Raw genomic sequence first — 21,967 nt, 5'->3', positions numbered from 1 at the left:
GATACAGCTGACACAAAAGTTTACACATAGGCCTTTTGACATTTAAAAGCATTAAATTGTTGTTACCATACATTTCCCACGAATGGGCCAAAAATCTTACTTTATTAGCATTTGATAGGACTTTTAATTGCTTAACTTGAATGAAACACTTAGTTTAGCCTTTCACAAGCTTCTCACAGTGATTTGCCAGAGGTTTTGCCCATTTGTCCTGAAAGAACTGGTGTAATCCAGTCACGCTTGTGGGCATCCTTACGCAGACGTGATTTTAGATAGTCCAAAAATTTTCTATGGGATTCAGGCCAGGGTTTTTTGATGGCCACTTCAATTGGATGTCTTCAGGTGGTGCTTCAGTACTACTTGAAAATTGGTTTTCCTCATCTATTTTCTGATGTGCACTAGTTCCTTTTCCAGAACCCCCCACCCCCCAAGATGCTGCCACCCCCTTTCTTTTGAATATTATTATTCATGTGTTAATTTGACGTATTTTAAGATGCATTTAGTGGTGTGTTTTGGTTTATACTAATTGTATATCTTTTCTGCAATTTCCTTTAGGATCAATAGTGTTATCTTTTGCAAAAATCTTTGGGTTTTTTTTAAAGATTTTTATACATTTTTTAGGAATAATGCACAAACAAGACCCAGGATCAGGCTCATTATGCTTTATTGCACTTACAGACACAATAACAATGCTCAAGATCACTGTAATGGATTTTGAGAGCAGTTTAAAACATGCAAAGTAGTATAAAAAATGCTGAAATTGGACAGTGATGGCTATGGAAGAAAAATGTGTAAACCCATAAAGAAAGGAAGAAATCAGTAAATCTCCCAAGTTTAAAAGTAGAGTCTGTAATTATGCCATTAAGTGCATAACATTTTAACAAAGCACTGAGCATAAAGTGAACAAAATAATATAGCAGTATAATAAGAAAAAACAAGCCCAACAAATTTATAAAGGCTGGAGCCTACTACATAAAGCACACAATGTGTTTTAGTCAATTTGTTTTTCACATCAGACTAATATGTAACCTTTGAACCTAAACTTCTGGGGCCAGTTTTTACTTCGACACATTAAGCAGTCTGTAAATGCCTTGTCTATGGTCATTTTCATGAAAACCCCATGTAATCAATGATGAGGGTATCAAAGTGGACATCTCATCCATTTACTACATTTTAATTTCATCATTATGTTGAATAGGCCCTTGTGTCAACATTTATTCCAGAAAACACTAAAACAATAAATCCCTTAAAAAGGACAACAGGAAGGTTTCTCTCTTGCTAATGCCTCCCTCAAATATTCAAGCATCACTAAAGAAACCTAAAGAACATGTCATTGGAATGCTCCTTTAAAGCATACCTGACTGCGCTCCTAAGGGCACACAGGCTGCTTCCTGATGATTGCTAACTATGCAATAATCCAAAAGATTCAGGAGTGTTCACCTTGTTTTGGGCTATGGATGCTGTTTGGCATCTCCCCTATCCTTTTAGGATGGGATGGTATTCTTCCAACTAAAAGCTCCACCCTTTCTCCTTTGTATATTTTATGCACAATATTTATAATCTTCAGTTTCAGTTCAGTTTCAAGATAGAAATCCCAGATTCTTGAGTCTCTCAGGCATGTTGGCAGTTCATATCTTAGCTGTAACAGCCATATTTCCAATGGGCAATTTCGTTTTTTAAAAATATATTATTCCATGTGTTAATTTTATGTATTTCAAGATGTATGTAGTGGTGTGTGTTTTGGTGTATACTAATTGCGTATCTTTTTGCATTAATTTAAATACTTTATTTTATAGGAATTATGCGTTATGCATTATTGCATCTCCCCCTTTTTCCTGTCCCATCATATCTTTTAAGATGGGCCTTACAGCACCCTTACTACAGGAGAGGTTCACACAAAAACCACAAGAAGCAGCTGTACTAAAAGTTGAATGCGACAACCAGGCTAACCCGTTAAGACTTTTGCTCAAGATTTACCGGCAGTGCCCAAACACTGTACTGACAGTATGTACAAAACAGCTGAATGCCCAAGTGAAAGCAGATCACAGTGAGAGCTTGCACTTTTAAGAATAGTTGCCTACCTAACTTCAGCACAGTGCTAACAGTTTAGGGATTCCTTTATGTATTGTCTGGATTAGAGACTCTGCCCACTATTTAAAACTAATAATCTGCAATATTTTAATATCCTGCAACACAGCCAACAAATATTAAATACATTTACATTTATAAATAGAGTCATTCAAGTATATCAACATGAAAATTGCATCAAAGAATAGTTCCTATAAACCTAAATTTCTTCTCAGTGGTCCTGAGAGCTATTATAAGTGGAACAACTTTCTTTTTGGAATTTTACCATACCATCCTTTTCTTTTTAATATTCAAGTCACATGACATTGAAATCCCTTTTCAGCATGTTCTTTAACACACATATTAAGAAACAATATGAAATAAAACCTACCACAAATTTTCTCTAGCAAGCAACAAAAAGACATACCCTGCAAAAAATGTTCCAATATTTACCCCATTACAAGGGTTTTACCTGATACCATGCCTACTCTAAAATTCAAGCATATGCACTAGATTATCAAAGTTAACTCCAGTTCACAAACATTCTCTGCACACAATATTAGTTCATTCATTGAAAACTCACTCCTGTTCATTGATGCACCTCCAGAAGTTGACCGAGCCATTTTATCCTTCAAGTAAGGAATTAAGAACTGCAGGAGCCACACACGCCCGTTTTACATTTCATACTTGGGAGAGAAGACTTGAAACTAACCTTATTCTCCATCAACACAGGAAATTTGAGCAGCACTGCAGGTGAATGGAATATCTTGACATTTGGGTCAGAACACACTCTGATCACTGAACGTGCATCATAGTGGGAATGTGTGCAGATATAGAGCCACACACGAACAATGGACACTGGTACCGTCCCAAGAGAATAAGGGTTTTCGGATGCCCCTCCCCCAACCCAGAAATCCAGCATTACACACTTCCCAAACTGAGTCTTAGTAGTCCATCCCTTCATCACTTTCATACCAGTCTGAAGGAGCATCAGTTCCAAAGTAGCGGTCTCCGAAGTTACCTGGAAAACAAGCGCGCTGGTCAGCCCATCACTGCAACATCAACTGACACTGACTAAACCTTTTCAGTGAAATGAACGAAAACTGGCAGGCTCACCAATGCCTGGTATGATGTGAAACTCATCGTTGACCTTCTTGTCCACGGCTGTGGTGATGATGCGCACCTTGGGGAAGGCATATGCCACTGAGTGGACGCCCATCTCGGCCATGAGCAGAGACAGCAGGAAGATCTTGTCCTCTTGAACATCATGGTCCTAGAAAGCAAGAGGAGGACACGTGACACAGCTCAGCAAGAAATCACTGCCAAACAGCATGGCAGAATGCATTGCAAGGACAGGGAGAAGGGTGGGATGAAAATAAACCTGATGGGTCACATGTGTAAAATATGGACTGAACGATTTTCCATGTAAACTGTTTGCCAAGGCAGCATGCCTTTTGCCGGAGTGAGGTCAAAGAGCCTGTAGAAATGGGATTTCCATTAAACTAGGATAGAGCCGAGGGTGTGGGTGGAAGGAGAAAGCTCCCAGACACACTGCTCTCATCATCCATCCCTCAAGGCGTCACAGGCTGCTTTTTATTTCAGTGATGCTGGAATCAATGTCCTTTGTGCTACCTTTAGGCTTTGTAAGCCATTTCTCTCCCTTTCTACCTTATCAATTCATGTATTTATATTCATATATCCCAAACATCTCCAGTTATAAGCACTGGCCTACAATCTGCTGTGACAACCTCATCATTAGAACATGAAAGCAAAAACTGCAATTTTATGCTCAAGACTCCTTGCCCATTTCTTATTGGCTTTGCCGGTTTCTGTCCATTCCGCTGTATGAGATCATTCTGTGCCTGCATGGTGGACAGGTGGTTCCCCTTTCTAAGCCCTCTGTTCATTCTAGTTAAAAGTACAGACAAGAGATTTAAATCACTTTCAAATAAATTTCACTATGTAACTATAGCAAACTACAAATGGCTAAAAAATCCCTCAAGAGACTGATTAAATCCACAGAGCCACTTACGAGTAAGACTCGAATAGCCATGAGAGCAGCAGCCCCTGTGGACACTGTGCTGTCCATCAGGATCACATAGTCCTCACTGATGTCCTTTGGCAAACGAAGATAATGGAGCTGAGAAGCAAAAGCAGACTGTGATATGATCACTCAGACATTTTACATGTCCTGGGTCCCCAGAAACCAGGCCAGAGGAAAAGAGGAAACATTACTTGACAATCTTTCAGAGAGGCAGACAATTAAATATAGTTTGTTTGTTTTTTTTAAACCTTGATGACAGAAGTTCTGTAGGCACATATGCAATTATCATTAGCTTTGCTGCAGAAACGTGAATTTAAAAAAACCAACCTGTATAAGGCTAAAATTAAAAAAAAATGAATACGACTCTACTGGGCCAGCAGAGGGCACTGTTCACACACCCAATAATGAGTCAGAATAACTAAAATAAATTCTCTGCTTCACCTGCACCCTAAAGCCCAAACTTCACCACTTCCTCTCTGACTGTGCATTCCTGCACACCATGCTTGAGTCTTTCCCAGAATAGACCATAAAGTTGTTCAGAAACAAGGCTGCATCAGTACATTTTTGCATCAGCATCAGTACATTTTTGCTCAGCAAACTTATAAATCAAGAATTGTTCCAACAAACAAGGCAGTATATACACAGGATTTTACAGTTTAAATCAGAACATAATCACTAAAACTATAAGGGCAAAAACACACTGCAGAGCAATTCTACCAGTTTTCTTGTGAAATCTGGTGAACAATGACAAGAACCTGAATTGTTAAAATCACCTGACAGTTGTTTGGGATGTGTGATACTTAACATCCAGTAATAGAGAGGTGGAACCAATTTACACCTATTTAATTTACTGGTTTATCTGTATCGCCTGTCTGACAGCATCACTGAAGAAGACTGACAAATTTAATATCAAGGGTGTTCAGGTCACATTCCATTTTTAATCCAGTGATTCCTTCAAAGTCATCTTAATTATTTAATCAGATATGCCAAAATTGGTCTGAGCTTTGCAATCAAGGCCACAACAAAGTTGCAGATGCAGAATACCTCAGGCTCTCCAGTGTCATGATTAGTCTGGATGAGAATCTTTCCCAATCGAATGTCTTTGCACACTGCCATCAAGGCCTGTTCCATAGTCTCTCCTGCACGCAAAATTGACACCCCAGAGATCTACAAATGCACGCACACACACACACACACACACACACACACACACACACACACGGATGTGAGACAACAAAATGCATGTAATCGCAGAGCACAACAACATACAAAGACATCCCCTCCCACACCCTCAAGTACATTGGGTATGAGGAAATAAATTGCTCAGAATGAGAGAGAAAATAACAAGGTCATAAATGGACTGTATCTATGCAACCACTGGAGCAGTGCATCATCAGAAATGCAATAATGTATGCTATTGAGGTACTAAATGAAGAAAGCAGTGACAACGTGAAATTGATTATTTTTGTTAATAAAAACTGCACTGGAATAGCATACAACCTCCAAGCTGGCAAATTCCTTGAAAAAAAAAAAGATATATGAAAAACCAACCCCAAATTTGCCTTCAATTTCAAACACTTACTTTACAGCAAACAGAATTTGACCCATTTTCCATTGGGTCTTAGGAAGAGAACAGTAAAAGTATGCTTAAGATGAAATGCTAGCAGAAATGAAAACAGAATTTTAAAATCTGACTAACCCTTTTACCACTTAGTCTTTTCCCTTCATATATGGTCCCTTGGGGGGTCTCAACAGACACTGGCTGTAGAGATAAGCCATTGTTAACATTTCTCAAAAACTTACAATGCAAAAAGTACAAAATTTTTAAAAAGTAAAAATGATTTTCTCTGGCTTAAAGTTTTGGTTTTTTTTTGTTTTTTTTTTAATTAAAGGCACGTGCAATTCTAATAAGAAAATAAGAAAGGAGCAAAGAAACACTGTACAGTTAAGAGCCTTGTGCACTCAGGTTCATTTAATTCAAAATATATAATGTCAACAACTATCTATAACCCACCAAATTTGCACTATTGTATATGGCACATTCATAATGTTAGTTCGATAGAAAAAGCTGTCACCGATTCCTTGAGTTCACTTTCTGAGGAACAAAAGAACCCATGGTTTCCACTGACCTTCAGTGGCAGGAAGGAGAGTGCATGCTCAATGAGGAGCCTCATTAATCTCTTGGAGTAAAAAATAAACTCATCTCGGTTCGTCTCCTTGTTCCTGCAAGGGGGAGAAACACATGGGGTGATTTCCAGCACCCTAGGATACATGGGGTTCTTTTCAAAGCAAGAACCAGTAGCAGTGAGTGGTCGGAAGCTAACTAATGAAGGGCACAAGCCAGTCCTTTGCCACACTACAAAAACCAGGCTACAGCTAGTTCGCTGCTGCTGCATGTGCATCGATGCGAGCACTCTCTTTTCCACCTCGATCAGTGCCCACCTGATGATTGTGTGCATGCCTCGAACCTGCGGGGTGCTCTCCATAACGCTCAGGGTCTTGGGCAAGGGCTGGCCCTGATGGGCAGATGCCAAGGCGGACCTATGTGACAGCCACAGGGCAGCGGTTACAACCAGGCAAATTTGGTAGAGACTATGATAAAGAACACAGTGCTTACATGTGCACAAGTACACGCACACCAGTCATTTCAAGCCAGGGAAAGAGGTAAATATGGAGATATTTGACTTGTGTTTCCTCCAATGTGAAGTGGCCAGAAAGGTCTTAATATGTTAAGGTGGCAGGGCAACTTGAAGGTGTTAAGGAAGAACTAGGAGGGAAAAATTGACCGACAACAATAACAATTTAATACACTAACAACATGCCAGAGTGAGGCACCTGCTATGCTAAATCTTGATAAACTGAGCTGGATAACCTTTGAGTCATCAGTTCTACAATTAATCAGTTGATGAGTTTTTTCCTTCATTGTTGTTGTCAGCAATGAGAAGCTTCGGCACAAAACCCAAGCCTACATTATTATCTTAGACTAGAAATGCATATCAGTTGGCCATACACAAGAAAGTAAGACAGAAATGTATCATTAAGTGGCTTTCATTAAGTGACTAAAAACAGATTTTTGCAAAGAGATGACAAGAATTGCAGAGGGATTCGGTGATGGGTCCATGACAAACAAAAATACAGGAGTAACAAAACTGAGACAAGAAATGGAAGAAAAAGGTGGGAGAAAAAGAGGGATGCAGGAGTTTATCCTCACATATCCCAGCGGAGCTTCCTCTGGAGAAGGTGACAGATTCATTGTGATGACAAGAGACAGAGAGAAAGAGAGAGAAAAGAGAGGGAAGAGAACACAACCCCCATTAAAGCTCAAAGTCAGTTCAGCTACAGCCACAGTGGGAGGTGCAGTGGACAATGGTCACCCCACTTTAGACAGGGTGTATGGGTTGGTGTGTGGGTGTATGTGCATGTTTGTCTGAAGAGACTGTCAAGTTTGGAGGATGGACCGATGGTTCTGAAATAAGACCTCTTCCATTCCCTCAAACTGTAATCATCTAAAAATCAAGACAATTATTGGTCCCTATTAACCAACTGACCAATAACAATTGGTCCCATTACAACACTAATCTAAGTAAGCTTTAATGGCTGTTCATTGCAGTTTTATAACCACTAACGACTAATGCGTTAACACCCACTGACTCATCCCCCTCACCCATAGCCAGGCAACAACCATATACAGGAAGAAACAAAAGGATGTGTTCAGCATCATGGTGCTCATATTATTCAGCATTACATGTCATTTTAGTCCTCATCATTTACAATGGTAAATGTAAATGAAGTATTTGTTTCAGAATATGCATTTAGTTAGACTAGACACTTCCTTTAGTCTCTCCCCTTTATTCTCTGCTGTATTGCAGAATAAAATGGGACCAAAGAAAATACAGTAAGTAGGAGGGAGCGAGAGGGAGAGATGGAGGTAGATATGGGGAGGGGGTTGTCAGTCATACCTCACTGTGATTTCACGCTGAGACGAGTTAGAGTGCATTCGGTTCGGCGGGGTGGGGGGTGGGGGGGGGTTGGGTTTAGCGAGTATTTCATTACAAATGCACACGGGGAAGGAGAAAAAAAAACAGAAAGAAAGAAAAACAGAACTCATGAAATGAAACATCCAATGAAAGAAAGCCATTCCAACACATCCCCTCCACCCCCACATGCTATGAAGTGAAGCCATTTCTCCTCATGAAACCAAAACCAAGAAAATAAACCTGAAATTCATAGCAATATGGTCACAGATATAAAATTTCAGATATTTAAAGAAGTGTTTTGGTATAGGCTCCTGTTTCTGTGAATCAGTATTTAATAGTTCTATATGGCTCAACATACATAAAAACGTCCCTTTACTTTTAATCCTGACCATGCAGATTCTGTAATCTAGAAATTAATAAATCTAAATTGGAAGGCATCAGGGCTCAAGATGAGATACAAAGATTAGACCCTTTTATACTCAAAATTGAATCTGATCTGTGCCCAGAGGCACATGCAATGTGGCCCTGCAGTTTTAAAGCAGACCTCTTTTCAAATGCTTCATTAGCCTTAAAAACACATCAACCTTCATCTTGAATGGTCTTGTAAGGACAATGGAAGGATTTTCTTGGATGAGAATTCTTTTTACTTAATGTGATTCATCCCAACACACACAGAAAATATTACTTTGTTTCTAACATTCCTGTCAAACTCAAAACATTCCTATAATTAAAATGTAATACTCCATGATTAACATGTTTTGTTACATAACTACATACATTTGGTGAAGCATTTGTTTAAGAGCATTCCTTTAAAACAGGCCAGTCTTCAACCATGAAATATAGCTGCCTTTATATCATGTGAAGATGGAACATGATGAATGGTGCTGTGTGCTTTCTATGAACCATAAATTACTTTTTGAAATGGACAACAGGTCAATAAAACATCCAGGCAACACCAATGATCAAATTCACATAGCCTATCTAACATTTACAATGCCCCATAGTCATAAATCCTTTAACATCCTTCTACTGATTCTATTCTAGTAGCCCACATACTGTGTGCTCATACTGTGTACACACATTGCGCACTCATGTACTCTGCAGTCTGTGATATGTCATAAAAACCTGGATCACTAGGGGAAGCCAGAGTTCCAACTGCTGTGAAACTTGGCTCAATGACATCCACATGCCAGAGTGATGCACCCCAATGAATTTCCTCTTTCTTCCCATTTCTGTCCTACTGATTAGATGAGCTTGTTCCCTGTCTGCTGAAGTCAACTACTGTATCCTACTGTATAAAAACCTGGATCACTAGGGGAAGCCAGAGTTCCAACTGCTGTGAAACTTGGCTCAAAGACATCCATATGCCCTTGCGATTCCTTTTTGCAGGCTAAAGTGATTATTGCTCATGAATGTGGAAAAAGACAAATAAAGTAAATTCCCTAATATTTAGAGTGTAACTTATACCATGGATTGATTTTCCATATACACACCCATGCTGTGATAGTGGCATGCACAATGAGTTTTAATTCTGCTGCATGCTTGTTTTTATAGGACATACTCTGCATTTACTAATGCAAAGCCTTTATTCTGACATACCTTCTCAAGTTGACTATGGACATGTTGGACAATCAGATCCAAAGCTACAAAGTTCTCTCCACCTAGAGAAAAAAAACAGAGATGCATAAGATACTTCTAATGAATCCTGAGAAAGAAATATATCTCATTCTACACTTCCCCAGAATTCTACACTTCCCCCGATTCCCCAGGGAATCGTTCTACACTTCCCCAGAATACCCAACCCAACCCCCCAAATGTAAACAGTTATGAGTTAAAGGTAAGTTGTGCACGATAGGATAATGAGGTTAGTCACTGTTGACCACAGAGCAGAATTCTTTGTTCTCTGCCAATAAGGCTGCTGCATGAATTCAGGCAGCAATTTACCTCTTGGAACCACAATGTCTGCGACCTGGACTGTTGGTTCTATGTACTGTTCAAACGCTGGCTTGACGAACTTATTGTATTGCTTGATGACACCAGTGATGTCGCGCCCTCGTTCTGTGATGTCCCTCTTCAGGCGACGGACCAGCCGGATGTCCGAGTCAGTGTCCACAAACACTTTCATGTCCAGCAGCTGAAGGAAACATGAAGGATATGAAACAGGTGAAAATGTATGACAGAAGAATTAAGAAAATAAACAGTGAGTTTAACGGAAAGGAATGATGGTGAAGAAAAGAACTGATACAGATGAACAAGCACCATTAACACTTAAAGGTGCTCAGCAGTTCATTAGTGACTTGTGGTTCTATAGATTGGTTCTGGGATGCCACTTTGAAAAGACTTGATATTACATTACTATTTGCAATGCAATATTTGCTGTTTACTGTATTGTTTTTGTTAAATCTCTTCAAGTAGTCAATATAAAGCTAAATGCTTTGGCAGAGTTACCATCGCCACTTACTGGCCACTTTATCAGATGCACTCACCCATCTCACTCTGCATTTTAGAAGTAATACATTTCAGATTGTAGCTTATGTGACAGGCCCAATTTCTCAGCCAACCTTTACTACATCTAATATTTATCCCAGGTAGTTTCTGAACAGGGGACTGTTGATGACCAGATATCATTTAGGTGGCAGACAACTGTCAATGCAGTAACATGGTAGCAGGTGTTGAGCTGGTACAAGTTTATTAGGTGCAGCAGTGTTGCTGGGGTTTTCACTCGCATCAGTGTCAAATTGTCTTAAGTCACTCTGGATAGGATTGTCTGCCAAATGCAATAAAAGTGAATATAGGTGAGCAAGTGTGTAAGGTGGTGAGCTGCTTTATAAGCTGTTGGTAAAAAGCCCTAAATACTGGACATACAGGTCTGGATACTCTGGTATGGCTTGCCAAGTTGCAGGGGAACAAATTCTCTCCATTTGCTGGACCTATAATTAAATCATGAGTTTTCCATGGACAGCCCGAATGCCCCATGTACCTGACAGAGAAAAAAGCCAGCGATTCACTGGGCTGTTTTCAACAGTGCATTTGTAGTCATAGAACTGGTGAAGGCATTCCAGACATCATCAGAATACGCTCCACAGCAGAGAGCCATGAGTGCGGGTATAATTGCGGGTTTGAGCGTGATTATGTCCAACGTTGCTTGGACTTCTCAGAAGGTACAGGTGCTGTTTGTGGCTTGCAGGAGATGCAGGAGATGCTGAGTCTCCCAGAGAGAGCCAGAGTGATGCACCCCAATGAATTTCCTCTTTCTTCCCATTTCTGTCCTACTGATTAGATGAGCTTGTTCCCTGTCTGCTGAAGTCAACTACTGTATCCTTCACTTGGTCAGCAATGAGACAGTGTTAATCAGTTTGAGTCATGACTGGTGTGTGAGTAGAGCTGTGTGAGCACCTCCACAAGGCCCCTGCATTCAGACTGAGTGTAGTTTGAGGAGGCTCCTCAAACTTCTCCTTCCTTCTGCATATGTTCTTGGTTTTCTTTCTTGAGCTTTCTTATCACAATAGGCGTTGAATGCTGAAGAGAAGTTAAAGAAGGTAAAGGTGGTCTTTTTGTCAAGGTGAATGAGAGGTGCACAGAGAGCTAAAGAGAACCCCTATGAGAGGCAGGTCAGCTCTTCATATGTGCATCGACAAGCCTTCCAAAGCATTTCATTATAATGTGACTGAGTGATAACCCACTGCATATAACCACCTCAGCCACTGCGTTCTCAAAGTGCAGGGTTTCTTAGGTCCTTGAATTAGTAAATCAGGGCGAAGAGCCTTTTCCTCTGAAGCCCCTTAGTTATGGAACAGCCTTCCAGCTTTAATTTGGGAATCAGATGCACACTCAATTTTTAAATCCAGGCTAAAAACTTACTTATTTTATTCAATTTTATTGGACACTGTGCTCCAGCTTATGCAGCCATAAATCACTTCACACTGCCAGTGCCTCCTACAATCACTCATATTTATTCACAATGATGTCTGGGCATTGCTGTACTCAGGATCAAGCAGGACGATTGGAGAATTCACAGTCAGGTCAGTGGAACGCAGCCCAGCTGCATTGTCTGGCCTGACACTCAGACAGGCCGACACAGGCCAAGAACGCTGGAGGGATTCTGCCAACTGTTGCGTCATGCAGCTTCGTGCTGTGTGGAGAATGCGAAGGAGCATGTCTAGGGAAGAGCATGTGCATTGATGTGAAAGGTAAGCTCTTAAGTCTAAGAGAGAGACAGTGTGCACATGATTGTGCATGTGTCAATTTGACTGTGTTTAATTAAGGTGAAAAAAGGGGCTAATTTCCTTGGCTGCAATATGACAGCATGCTGTCCGAGCTACTTTTTCCATAGAGACATCACTGTATCCTGCCAGTGCCATTAATTAGACTGCTCACTCAGGTCAGTCAAGTGCTTTAAAAGGTACAACAGCACATCCCAGATCTTACGGCCCCCAACTGCTCACGTCTCTTCCCCGTAGTTCTGTTCATCACAACATGTTCTTCTGTGCTACTGCTTCATACACTGTGTGCACAATTATTAGGGAAGAGAGTATTTTGACCATATCATCATTTTTATGTATATTTTCCAACTCCAAGCTGTATGAATATCAGATGTATTTGTGTAATGAGGGAGGGTGTGGCCTAAGGAGATCAACACCCTATATCAAAGTGTGCATAATTTTCCGCAGGCAAAATGGGCCAAAAGAGATTTAATTGATTCTGAAAAGTCAAAAATTGTCAAAGGTCTTTCAGAGGGATGCAGCTCTCTTAAAATTGCTAAGATATTGTGGCATGATCACAGAACCATCAAACATTTTGTTGTGAACAGCCAACAGCGTCGCAAGAACTGTGTTGAGACAAAAGACACAAATTAACTGCCAAAGATTTGAGGAGAATCAAAAGTGAAGCGACCAGGAACCCAATAACCTCCAGTGCTGTCATATTCCAGAACTGCAGCCTACCTGGAGTGCCCAGAAGTACGAGGTGTTCAGTAATCAGAGGCATGGCCAAGATAAGGAGGGCTGAAATCCGACCACCCTCAAGAAGATGCATAATGACTGGATGGATGGGCCTGCTGCTGGATCAGTAATGGGCACAGAGCTCCACTTCAACTCAGATGCCAGCAAGGTGGAGGTGGGGTATTGCTATGGGCTGGTATTATTAAAGATAGTTGGACATTTTTGGTTGAAGATGTACTCAAAAGCAACTCCCAAACCGACTGCTAGTTTTTAGAAGATACTTTCTTCAAGCAGTGGTACAGAAAAAAAAGTCTTCTTTGAAGAAGTCCATGATTTTTATGCAGGACAATGCTCCATCGCATGCATCAAAGTACTTCATTGTGTGGCTAGCCAATAAAGGCCTTAAAGATGAAAGAATAATGACCTGGACCCCTTCCTCACCTGACCTAAACCCTAAATGACAACTTCTGGGCCCTTCTTAAATGGGAGATTTATGGTGAAGGAAAAGAGCTCTTTGAACAGTATCTGGGAGGCTGTGGTTGCTGCTGCACAAAAAGTTGATCATCAACAGATTAAGAAACTGACAGATTCCATGAATGGAAGGCTTATGACTGTTACTGAAAAGAAGGGTGGCTATATTGATCATTGATTTTTTTTTTAATGAAAATAAATGAAAATAAACAAGTGAGATGAGAAAATGTGTTTTTCATTTAGTTGTAGTATAATTATGCACACTAATAGTTGTCCAATAATTATGAAACAGAGATATTCTCTTAAGAAAGTAAAAGTGAGGTTTTGGCTTTCTTAAATATTCAGGTTTGAGGTTTAACATTTTGCACTGACTGAGAGCACTATAGCTATTCAATAATAAAATGACTCCTCAAAAATACAACTTGCCTAATAATTGTGCATGGTGTAACTCAGACCATCCATCCCTAGCTGCCTTGTCTCTGCCTCTCGTTTTAAATCCACCCCTCTTCTCATTTGACTTCAATCAGACAAACATCTCTCACTGGCCTCTGATTTTCTTCCCATACGCTCATTATCATCCTTCATTTTTGTTCATTTAGTCAATTCAGTCTTGAGCCTCCATCAATTTCCCCCTGCTTATTTCTGTACTTTCCTCTTCCTCACTGCCTGTGCCTCTCCCTCTTCCTTACTGTCTCAAGTTCAAGTTCGGTTTATTTGTCACATACATAGTCATACACAGTATAACCCGTAGTGAAATGGTTGAGAGTGCTCTGTCCAAACTGAGGAAAAAGAAAAACAGGGGTGCATAGATAAATATATATTCTATATATATACAAAAATATATTAATGTATGTACAATATATGTATATTATGTTTATATACACAATGTACAATGTATATATGGATATGTATATATGTATGTACACAATGTACAGACTGTATAGTTCCATCTTGTAACTGACATATTTACAGTTATATGTTACATGGTGGTAATTGAACATATTTACAGTTGTTATGTTACATGGTGGTGGTGGTCTGCACAGTTTATCAGTTTCCCTGATTCAGGGCCCGAATGGCCTGTGGGAAGAATGGCCTGTCTGTGCCTCTTCCTGACTGTCTGTGACACCCCCTCCCCCCTTACCCATCCCGCCCTTCATACATCTATCCCTCTTCATCTCTCTCTCAGCTTGAGCCTCTTCCTGCCTCTCACCTGGGTCACTTGTCAAAAGCTGTCAGTTCAAATTTATGCTGTACTCCAACAGCTAGAAATTGGAGTAATCAGAACCCAAATTCCACAGATCACAGACCAAGAACTTACCTTCAAAAGGTCCTTATTGGCAAATGCTAGGATTCCCTCAAATATCACTACATTGGCCCCATAGACTGTTTTCTGCAAAGAAACACACATCCAGAAGATAAGAATGCATTAGAAAATATACAATCCTACAATGTCACAAAAAAGCACAGACCTGGAATCAGCACAGGAGGAAACTGGTGAGTCCAATAGTGCTCTGGAAGTGAGATTTTCCAGGGGGATGTCCACGTACATATCGAATCTAAAGGCAAGCCTGTTGCTGCAGTCATGGGATATTTGTATACAAGTCCAAGCACATTACATTACTGATTATTTTAATTATTTAATTAGGCAATGATAACCTGCTGAGGAAATGTCCAACTCTATAGCATAACAATGAGATGCCACTGAGACAAAGACATTATTAGAATTACTGACATCCATATAACAGACACTATGTACTTTAATGCAAGTACTGATATAATCGGTGCATAATTAAATTAATCTAATTGTTGGCACCCAAATTCTCTCGTGCTGTGCATATATTACAGACTCTCATCAATTTACTGCCCCAGTCAGACGTTTATTCAGTAATGGTCTTTTCAGGCCAGGCCTTCTGAGAGCAATGTAAATGATCTTAGAAGACACAGAGTAAGACTTTAACTCGCATCTTCATGCTCAATGTGTTCTGAACAATGGTAGTCTCCCATCTAGGAAAGGGCTTTAGCTGTTATTTAGTTATGGTGAGCTGACCAAAATGCTAGAGACCAACCTTAGGCAATGAAAGCCTGCAATGTCAGTTAGCATAATATCATAACCCTAAAGATCTTACACTGCACATGTAGGTAGATCCTTTCTTCAGTGAAAGAACCTGCTAACTGACATCAGATTTAACACCTTTAGGTCTGAGGGCTAGTTATTTACTAAAAATATTACCAGGACAATTAACGAGAGGTTAGAGGTGCTGTCTCTCCATGAGGAGTGCATTTGTATTCACCATTTGTGTGGGTCAATCTGTCACATTAAGAGAAAGGGGGGGGGGGGGGGCGCCGCAAGGGTTTAATCGATTCTTTCCATCACATTATACTTTGGATCCAAATGAATGTTTGAGAATCTGTGGACTTTCAGGATGGGAAGGTGACCTTGTGAAAGCAAAGCCCAGTTTTATTAACATTACAGCCTATTGCCAAGACTACAGAACTGACTTTGCACATGTGCATTAAGAGCTGCGGAAGATAAACAGTCATGGCTTGGTAAAACAAAATCAGATTTCAATTACTGTTAGTGTCTTTTTTGGTTGTTGTGCTTTGTGCCTTTCGGGTATGACATTTCATTTCAGGGATATAAAAGCAGACGCAGCACAGAATTCTCAGCATAATGTCCAGCACCATTCAGACAGAATTAGTTTGAAAGACTGGGTAGTTTTTAAAGAGTTACTAGGTGTTTAACTCTGTTTCTTGGAAGACACATTACTCCATGAGATGTCATGTAAGCCATTGAATTAAATGTATGTTCAAATGCATGCTGTGTATTTACTGAAATACCACATGCAGTAAGATCATGTTTTATTAATAATTTGTTTGCAGTCTTTTACATAACCATTATTCTTCTTCAACATATCATTTAGCTCTTTTGCTTTTGCATATCATTTTGCTTTGCCCGTTTCATCATATGTATGGGATTAATGTCAGAAAAGCATTTTAATGTTGAAATAACACAGAATTTGTCTCAGAGGTTTTCGTCTAGTGACCAAAGAGAATAGTACTGCACGCACAAAACCAGCCATCACTCACTCTCTCCCTCACACACACACGCATGAACACAAACACCTACTTACCCATTCCTTGCGACGGGAATGGGAGGTGAAGTCGTACACGGGCACTTTGATGCTTTTGCCCTTCTTTAGTTTCCTCAGGACAGTCACCAGGAGCTCAAAGTCAAAGGCATCGGGGTGATCAAAGTTGTACTCGTTCCTGGCTGCCAGCTCCTGCTCCTCTTTGGTCAACACCTGTACACCACACACAGGACAGCTCAAATAACAGCAAGCTACGTTCCTGTTTACAAATCAGTCATTCCTTTAACACAATAAACATCTCACCTACTTGGGAACCTTATGCTGTATTCAAAGTGGAAGTGAACAAGGTTCTGTTTAAATCAATTATGTCTTTAGCACACTAATCAGTTGAACATTATGTCATTAAGTGATCAAATAAGGATTAATGACTATCTGTTTATTTTTGAACCAGATCACAAACAACTGATGTGTGAGTCTCTGATCCTACCACTCAGAGGTATTTAAACAAAGCAGTCTCATTAGGGGCTCCGTTATAGAACAGCAAATACTATTCAGATGACTGCAGCGAGCGCCTTAAATTGACGGATGCTGATTCAGCAGTGTGAATAATTCTCCAGATGATTCTGTTGAATGCCCCCTGTTGTTCCATGATCACCATCACATTCATCCAGCTGAGTGGAAGGCAAATGTAACTGTACTTTTTAGAAGTTTAAGTGTCAAAGGAACCAGTGCTGGAGTATTCATTATTTTTAAATCACCATTCCTCTGCTTAAGTACCTTATAGAAAGAATCCATAGAGAGAAGTACCACCCACGGTACATCCAGAGCCTCAATGATCTTATTGGCCACTGTGGTTTTCCCAGAGGCACTGCCGCCACACAAACCTATGGAGCATATGACAAGTACATTAGACATATTAAAATATTGCATACACAATTATCACCATCACTGTAGAATTTACAAGGGTAAAAAACACCCCAAATATTCCTAATGAAAAAGCTAGAACCATGAGTCTAGTAATACATGGCAAAAAAAAGTTAAGACTGTAAATATACTATTCTAATTGGATACTAAACCAATTATTAGCATGTTATTATCTTGCCAGAAAAATGTTCACCATGGTCTATAAAAGAGAACTAGGCTGATAACTGTGAATCTTTGAAAACACTCGAGCACTAGCTCAAAAGCACACTTCTATACAAGGAAAGTGCACAGCTGAACTGGCAGACACTTGCTTCAGAGCCTAAGCCTGCCAAAAGCCTCCATGTCAAAATAAAGTAGCAAATGTCCCTTATTCTGTGAAAAAAAGGTTAACAAAGTCAACAGCACGCACACTACAGAGTTTTGAGCCAAACCTCCATGGATGCATGTATCCTCCGAAAGGTTATGAGGGGAACTCTGCATAAAGGGAGCTAGCAATGGAAAAATAAAAAAGGGGAAAAAATAAGAATAAAATAATAATAATAAATTAAATGGGACCAACAACAGGTAAGAGATCTAAATGAAGTTAAAGCTGCTTTAGTGCACATTTTATATTTATATTTGCTCTGGCCATGTGGGTGACCTCTGTTAAAGGAGGATCGTTCCACTCGGGTAGATTTATTTCCTTTTCCACAGCTGAGGCAAGGGCAGGTAGGCCTGGTCCTGTTTTACGGGAGGAATCGACTGGAGCACATCCAAGTGTGAAATTGTAACCTGTCAGGCAGGATTCATTGTATCCAACAGACTGCATACTAATGACAGCAGGACTTGGTCATTGTAGAGGGTTAGAATAATAGCGAGAGGGCCACATTTGCTGTATCTTTGGTGGTTCACACAGCCCGATTCACTAGTTCCAACACTGCTTGCTAAGGCAGTGCAGAGTGCAAATCGTTATCACCATTTTTTCTGGTCATACATACAACATCTAAGAGCATTTTTGGTTCAGTCTATTTTAGATGAGCTCAGTTATTTGAACAAATGGATTCCGCAAACAAAATGTATAAAGCAAGTCATTTTTATACCATTTTAATCCCATTTCAATAACTAATGTGTTACAAAAGCTACATATGCACTCCACACCAGCAGACCAATTACATGAAAAAGCCTCTGGGTTATTTGTATTACATTCACAGAACCACTAAACAAACAAACAAATTAATAAATAATAAAAATGAAAAAATAAACAAACCTTGATTTAGAACTATTTTGCCAAATGCTAAGATGTTCAGCTTTATCCCAGTTTTCACTTGTTCTGGATTTCTCTGCAGGAGACTGACAGTATACTATTCTGTGATTATAGTTTTTCACACTTTGTTTGATGAATTGATGTGTCATAGATCAAGAATTAACTACACTATATTACCAAACTTATTTACAAATAAACATTTGTCGGTTCAACTAAACACCGTGATTCAAAACATCTATGACATATAAATGGTTCAACAAAGCGTGAAAAAATATAATCATACCAAAATAACAATACCTAGTAATATAATCATAATATGGTACTGTCCATTTCATGCATACAAATCCAGAGCTATAAAAAATTAAGAGAAAAATTAAGATTCATACTAAATTTGGTCCAAATCAATTTTCAGTTTGCAGTTGTTGTGATTACATTGACAGAAACTGCTAATTTGATATACTCTATAATATTAAAAAGAGTTTGTTAAAACAACTAAAGTCTCATAGATGGACTATGTTATTTTAACCAAAACTCTGTGTAATTTGTTGTGAACACTGCGACCCATCATAACACCAGATGTGAATAAAATAAGACATATACAACACACAGCTTGTATGACAGCAAGGCATGAAGAGGAACCTGACATTAACGACAGCAGCACTGCTAAAGCTCATACTGCAATAATGAATAATATATATTAAATGCTAGAGTCCTACTTTAAAATGTCTGTAGAAATGAGTCTTGTTCAAATTAGCACATTTAATTAACTATTTAGAGTTAAAAAGACACCTCTCTATACAATAGGTCTAATTAGCATTAATATCTACACAAATAATTTCAAAGACATGAAAGACAAAGCATTTCAAAGGAAGATGATTACAAATATTCAAGTACTCAAGTAGCTACCATACATACAGCCTCACAAATTCAAGAATGAAATACCCTGAACATCCGTTTGCAATATTTTGTATTATAATCCACTACAGTTTAGGAAATTAAGTCCTGCATTTTGCCAAACACCAACATAATCATGTTTCAGTATGAAATGTTCTACACGAGAAAAGCACCAATGTCAGTAGCCTGGTTTTCTGGGCTACTACTAGCTTACCAATAACAAAAGCCTCTTTGAACGTGGTCCCTGTGACATTGTACCAGGGTGGGCGGCCTGCTGTGTAGATTGTCCTCTTATTAGTCCTCAGGAGAGGTGGTTCGGTTTTGCTCTGACTGGTAGTCCGCTTTCGTGGAGAAATTGAGGGGGTCAGGGGACATCGATGCCTCAGAAGCCCATCAAGGGAATCCTCACCACTGCCGCTAAATAGCAAAGACCAAACACACCTGTTCTGAGTGGATAAGTGCTAAGAAACTGACACTTTCATGAGAAAGGTTTATTTGCAAAATAATCTGATTTTTTTAAAATATTTGGATATCATTTAAAAAGCAATTTGTGGTCAGTGTTCCAAGCTGCCATCAGAAAAGCCTTGCTAGCTCATGACTGGCCCAACCCTTGTCTGAGCAAAACTACAAAACAGTGTTCCATGAAGAGCAAGAGAGAATCCGTAGACTCGAGGATCTCTCGGACAGAGCTGCGCACATGGAATTTCATGTCGGTGTGCCTGAGGGAGAATAAAAGAACCTTTACATTATCTCCAGGAATGCACACACGTGCTCAGCTTGGATTGAGTCTCGTTTGAGTAAGGCTCTCATCATATGGGCAGAAAACCGACACGCGCCGTTCTCTAGAGATGCCGTCGATGCGACAACCGACGCTGACTTTTTAGTACTTGATGCATCAGAACACGTATCTACTACTCTACGAGATTTATAAATTACTGGCAACGATGCGGTGTCTCAACAATATACCTAGGCTCGTTTTATAGCTAACATTGTTTACAGCTAGTTACACTATGGCTCCACAAAACAAAAAGCAATCTAAAAATCTGCGTTTTCACTTAAAAAATTTAATTACTTAACAATATAAAATAAATTATTGTACGCGGCAGCAGACATGTTAGCTGGACGGTTAGCTTGAAAAAACCGTGTTTGCTCTCGTCGTACGCCACGCAACATTTACTATTTTTGGAAGTTAGCCCAGCTACAAAACATGAGCGATGAAAATTTAGCAATGTAGATAAATACGTCGGCACTTCAATGGGTTGCGTCTGTTCAGACCACAGTCTATGGTTCACACTTTGCTGGTTCAGATTTGTAACATTTAGTTAAATAAGATAGATAGCGACGCTAGCTAACTAGCCAACAATTCTGTAAGAAGCTAGAAAGCTTAGCTTAACAAGCTAGCAAGCAAACTAGGTCCCGTTTGGTTACAGCTAGCTAACGCTACCTATGTGGTATTAGCTATTTAGCTAGTTTTAATTACTAAGATGAATAACCTGCGTTTTATGGACATTGCTGCTATCGAGTAAAATACTTGAGTATCTAAACAAAATCAGGGCACAATGCGTTCACCTGTCAGATCTGGACATAGACCGCTCGTCGTCATCTCCATCTTCTTTTTGCTGCATTTGGACATCACTTTGGTTTATTGTCCCTGCCATGTTTTCATCTTTTAGACCGCGTTAACGCATGAACGGAAGTACGTCATCAATACGTTTGCCATTATATGGCGGTAAATACGGCATCATATTATTATTATAACACTAGATAACACTCGGATAATATCCATAAACGTATTTTTTAAAATAATAAATGTGGACGAATATTCTGATAGTAGTGCATAAACAGATCTTAGCGAAAATATTTTGCATTCCAGATTGATCATAAGTCAAATAAGAGTTGGAGTTAATTCTCTGACAGAGTTTAGAAGGTGTAGTTATTACATTTGTTTAAAAAAATCAGTAAAACTAAACATGTCTCCCATACAATTAGAATTAAAACCAGATTTATGGTGAATATTATTCATTTTATTTAATCAATATTCCCTCCTCGTGTATACTGTATCTTAAATACATATACATGGCCATGCACGTAGGCTCAAATCTACAACACAAAATATGTTCCCATTTCCAAGTTTACTACATCTAGGCTATTCAAATGATGACAGTGGAAAGTATATACATTTGGTAATAACCACTCCCATCCATTCGTAAAAATGTTCATAGTTAATTAAACAAGCCTTGGCAATTTTATTTTACAAAAGCTCAAAACATATCACACATTGCAACGTTACCCAACTTTACTAAACTTAAATCTCCACACAA

General features: G+C 39.4%; 1 protein-coding gene across 6 annotated transcripts; it reads right to left on the bottom strand.

Moving 5' to 3' along the window:
• Window positions 1-644: 644 nt before the first annotated feature.
• On the bottom strand, window positions 645-21,338 carry si:ch211-243j20.2 (uridine-cytidine kinase-like 1). 6 transcript variants are annotated; one of them, XM_027000394.3, is made up of 15 exons: window positions 21,216-21,338; window positions 19,861-20,063; window positions 17,363-17,469; window positions 16,628-16,798; window positions 14,815-14,886; window positions 10,030-10,219; window positions 9,685-9,746; window positions 7,320-7,339; window positions 6,551-6,649; window positions 6,238-6,331; window positions 5,808-5,870; window positions 5,153-5,275; window positions 4,097-4,204; window positions 3,181-3,337; window positions 645-3,085 (listed from the first exon to the last, which is right to left on the bottom strand). In XM_027000394.3, the coding sequence occupies exons 1-15, from the start codon at window positions 21,302-21,304 to the stop codon at window positions 3,009-3,011; spliced, it is 1,635 nt and encodes a 544-aa protein (XP_026856195.1). In that variant the 5' UTR covers window positions 21,305-21,338; the 3' UTR covers window positions 645-3,008. The 6 variants fall into 6 exon arrangements, 5 of the variants coding, with proteins under 5 accessions (XP_026856195.1, XP_081552469.1, XP_081552455.1 ...); XM_081696343.1 differs by having other exon boundaries at window positions 19,861-20,087; window positions 21,216-21,319; XR_014116919.1 differs by lacking the exon at window positions 645-3,085 and adding an exon at window positions 3,868-3,972 and having other exon boundaries at window positions 3,199-3,337.
• Window positions 21,339-21,967: the final 629 nt, after the last annotated feature.

Source organism: Electrophorus electricus, chromosome 2 (assembly GCF_041902795.1).
Source record: "Electrophorus electricus isolate QZ-2024a chromosome 2, ASM4190279v1, whole genome shotgun sequence".
In the NCBI taxonomy this organism is placed as follows: domain Eukaryota; kingdom Metazoa; phylum Chordata; class Actinopteri; order Gymnotiformes; family Gymnotidae; genus Electrophorus; species Electrophorus electricus.
Note: the sequence above shows the minus strand (reverse complement) of the source record. Positions and strands in the feature narration are given on the sequence as shown.

Bases quoted from the DNA above. Each gene is read 5' to 3' on its own strand.
- si:ch211-243j20.2 (XM_081696343.1), bottom strand. From the start codon at position 21,304: ATGGCAGGGACAATAAACCAAAGTGATGTCCAAATGCAGCAAAAAGAA. The intron at 4,205-5,152 runs GTATTCTGCATC...TTTGCTTCTCAG, and splicing joins ATGACACTGGAGAGCCTGAG to CTCCATTATCTTCGTTTGCC. The intron at 3,086-3,180 runs GTGAGCCTGCCA...CTTGTTTTCCAG, and splicing joins TCACATCATACCAGGCATTG to GTAACTTCGGAGACCGCTAC.